Source organism: Danio rerio, chromosome 21, assembly GCF_052040795.2.
Source record: "Danio rerio strain M-AB ecotype USA chromosome 21, GRCz13ab, whole genome shotgun sequence".
NCBI classification, from domain to species: domain Eukaryota; kingdom Metazoa; phylum Chordata; class Actinopteri; order Cypriniformes; family Danionidae; genus Danio; species Danio rerio.
The window spans coordinates 8407501-8411327 of record NC_141041.1 but is presented as its reverse complement, the minus strand read 5'-3'; the positions used below and the strand labels follow the sequence as shown (position 1 = coordinate 8411327).

The window sequence follows — 3827 nt, the reverse complement described above, 5'->3', positions numbered from 1 at the left end:
AATATTTAACATGTCATGAACTTACAGTTATTCAAAAAATTGCTTAATAAAATGTCTTAAGACAAGAATGGGTGTTGTTTTGGTTTTATATCAACCAACTGTAGGTTTTAGGTTGAATACAGCAGATATAGGCTATATCATAATATTGGTAGTCAGAGTTTTTTAATAACCCAAATCAAGTAAAACATCTATTTCCTTGGGTAAGTACTTATAGCATGCAGAAGTCAAATTTGAGAATATAAAATACAGTCTATGAATTGTATTGTGCCATAAATATATACTCTAGATATCGCATACTGACTCTGAGCATGTACAGTGCTCCCACAACAAATGTCATTCAACCGCACTAGTCAAGACAGTGTGCCTGTGTGAAGATGCTGGACTTTTAGCGCTGTGTACGGGTGTTGAAACATATAAAGAAAGAAAGCAAAGCACAAAGGCAGAACATTTCATAAGATTTCGTTAGTTGGCAGTTTATTCCGCCGTGGTGACCCCTGATAAATAAAGGACTAAGCTAAAGGAAAATGAATGAATGAAGCTGACACACAGAACAACCTTGAAGAAAAATAACCTGAGCATTCCTTCTGGAAAAACTGACAATTTTATTGACTCTTTGTCCTAGATGTTCTTAACACAGGTCGCATCCAGACTCTACCACAATCAACATTTGTATATATAATAATCGTCTTATATGACTTTACAGATTTTACAATGGGCTTTAGCTCATCTGTGTGTCTGATCACCATACAAACATATTCACCACACACACTCACACACATACACTCGTACACAAGGCTGACCCGTGAAATGTCTGACAGGTTTGTCTAACGGATCTTAAAATCAGAGTTTCAAGCGTCGCCTGTTATACATCCTTAATAGCTTTGGTGAAAGTCACACAACACCTTTTGCACACACACACACAGATACGCAGCATGTGTTTTCAGTCAGGAGGGCAAAACAAGGGGCTTAGAAAATTATGTGACCAAATACACAAAATAAAAAGGGTTTCAAAAATTGCCTCAGTGTTTAATTCACAGGGCCTAATTTGGACATTTTGCAAATAAAATAACCAAATCAAACATTAATACTTCATTCTTCTTAAATAACATCGTACAAATTAAATAAAGGATGTTATACATTCTTAATAAATGATAAGAATTTCAACATCAAGCATTAAATAGAAGATTCAACAACGCAACGTGATCGGAAAGAATTGATAAATATTTCCACCACAAGCTGCTGATAGAGTCTGGTTTAATAAATAGGTGTTAAATAATTTGTCATTTCGAGATTTTGAATGTCATTTTATACATATATTATATATTTAATAGGTTTATTGACTTTCTTAGATAAAGTTTAAAGTGTGATCTTCGAGCAATAACTATTATTATTAGCCACAATCTGTGAACATGGTTCACTTTGAGGGCGAATTGTAGCGCCTTTATAATATAATCTTTAATCAATATCCACTTAAAAAAAAAACATTATAAACCTCAGAAATTGACATTCGAATCTTTTCTAGGGGTCATTTATATAGCAGGTATCCCAAAATTCTGACTTTCTTACTCAGAATTCAAGATTAACTTCTCAAAATTCTGACTATTTTTCCCACAGAAAAATACATCTCACAATTCAGATGATTTCCTCAGAAAATCAAGCTTACATTATGTAATTCAGATTTTTTGATTGGGAAGAAAATAGTCAATAGTCAATAATTTGACTGGGAAAAATATATTCCACCAACAAACATATAATCAACTCTGATTTTTGTGTATATCCTTTAAATATCTGAATAATAATGACTGAAAACTTTAGTTAAATTGGCCGCTCTTTGTAATGCGTTAGATAATACTTATACTGTAAATATTTCTAATTGAAATAACAGGATTGCAATACATTTTTAGGGATCAAAATATAACTTTATATGTAAAAAAAGGAGTGAGCAAAGCACCGACCTGAACCCAATTTAGATGTATTTCTATCCTTAGCGCTAATCAAACAATCTTGATCACAGATCGATAATCATTGTGTTTTTCACAATATTGAACGATCACGCAGTCAGTGGCTGAGAGACACTTTAGACACATGGCACAGGAAGAAGCAACACTCGAGCGGTTCCTTACGAACTAACCTTCGGAGGACAACAGAAGTGAACAGAAATAATAAGTAGCGCACAATCAGATCTCTGGAGTGTACAGATCATATACTTTTATGGTCAACTGGTTTACTTTAAATCAAAAGTTACTTGAAATAAAACAAAAGGGGCAATCAAACAATAAAAGTAAACAAACACATACGTTTGTCACTGATTTTTCCCATAATGCAAGCGGGGTACCTTGATAAAAAGCGGCCTACACACACAAACGAGAGTCTTGGTAGATCCGAGAAAAAGGAAGAGAAACAAGTTGAAGGCATGCATGTCGAACACACAAATCCACGATGTTCTCAGGGTGTCGCTCCAAAAAAAAAAAAAAAATCCGAGCCGAACCAACATCAGAAGAAAGCGAACGAAGAGAAAGCTCTGCTTCTGTTGCTTATAGCGTCCCGACGAGGGGGGGGATTTTTAAAACTAGGCTAAATATCATCTGCTGTATGTACTGTAGTCAACGTGAATGCTTGTGTTTGTCTGTATGGACACATCGGAGAAGACACGAAAAGCGCCTGCTGGTTGTGGTTGACGTCACACCACTGGGACGAAAACGCTCGGTTCTCAAGCCATCCAGGGTTGTCGGAGCGAATGAAAATTGCGCTACAGTAGAGCTCAGTGGGTGGATGGACCGTTGCTCTGGGCGGACTGGCCCGAGATCTCCATGAATGCCGAACGCATGACGCCGAATGCCTGGTCGGAGAGCGTCGTCACATCATCTGCTGTCAGACCCTTCGTCTCGATCTTTGGAAGGACTTTCAGAGTGATGGTTCCTGTTGGAATATAGGCCAGATATTTTTATCCCTGAAATTCTTGTTTTGAAAGCTTGTTTTGAGCATGGGAGTAAAACATCTTGTGATACAAATTATTCTTCTATTAAGTTCTGATTATTCCTCGCATTCTGAAATAAAGTAATGCTAAAAATGCAAGACGTTAACTTGAAATTATGTGGAAAAAAAGGATGTACACATTTAGATATCAGAAAAATAAGTTGGAATTTCAATTTGACAGTTCTGGAATTCTGTGTTTACTTCTCGCAATTATCACTTTTGTCTCCACATTAGGGTTGTAACAATATACCGGTATGACGGTTTACCACGATTTGAACGTGCACGATTATCATACCATGAACAATTGCATATCAACGGTTTTAACCCTTAAAGACCGAGACAGACGCCCGCGGCTAAAAATAAGTATTGCTCTTAAATGTTTAATAACTTTTGATCCGCTGATCCGATTCATACAATTCAAAGATTGGCATAAAGAAGAGAATCTCAGCTTTCTAGTGCTGTATCACATAACATTCGCTGATTTGACAAAGAAACGCTCGTCACTGTGTCTCCGGACAAATCAGACATGATACATTGATGCATTGTCCCTCCTCCATGCCCAGATTGGTTCAAACTCGCTATATCACAACCAATAAGCATAGGTTTCGCTTTTGTTTGTGGACCAAGCTTTTTGAACAACACGGAATGAGAGATAGGCATACATTTATGCGCGGCTAAATAAAACGCAAAAAAAAAAAGTTTTGCATGAAATAATTCTCATACTAAGTACTTTTGCATGCACAGCAGCACAGAAACATGACAAAACAGTGACACAGCAAAGACGAACTGCTGCTCTTGCTGTTTTCAAAAGACGCAAATGAAGGTGCAGCTGTTTGTCTGCATTGCAGACA

General features: G+C 36.7%; 1 protein-coding gene across 3 annotated transcripts in view; it reads right to left on the bottom strand.

Moving 5' to 3' along the window:
• Positions 1–457: 457 nt before the first annotated feature.
• Positions 458–3827, bottom strand: part of agpat2 (1-acylglycerol-3-phosphate O-acyltransferase 2 (lysophosphatidic acid acyltransferase, beta)) — a 36592-nt gene continuing 33222 nt past the window's right edge. The window contains 1 exon segment of one of the 3 annotated variants that reach the window (NM_001077732.1): positions 458–2919. In NM_001077732.1, the coding sequence (NP_001071200.1) occupies positions 2762–2919 (158 nt within the window). In that variant the 3' untranslated portion in view covers positions 458–2761. 3 annotated transcript variants of the gene reach the window in all.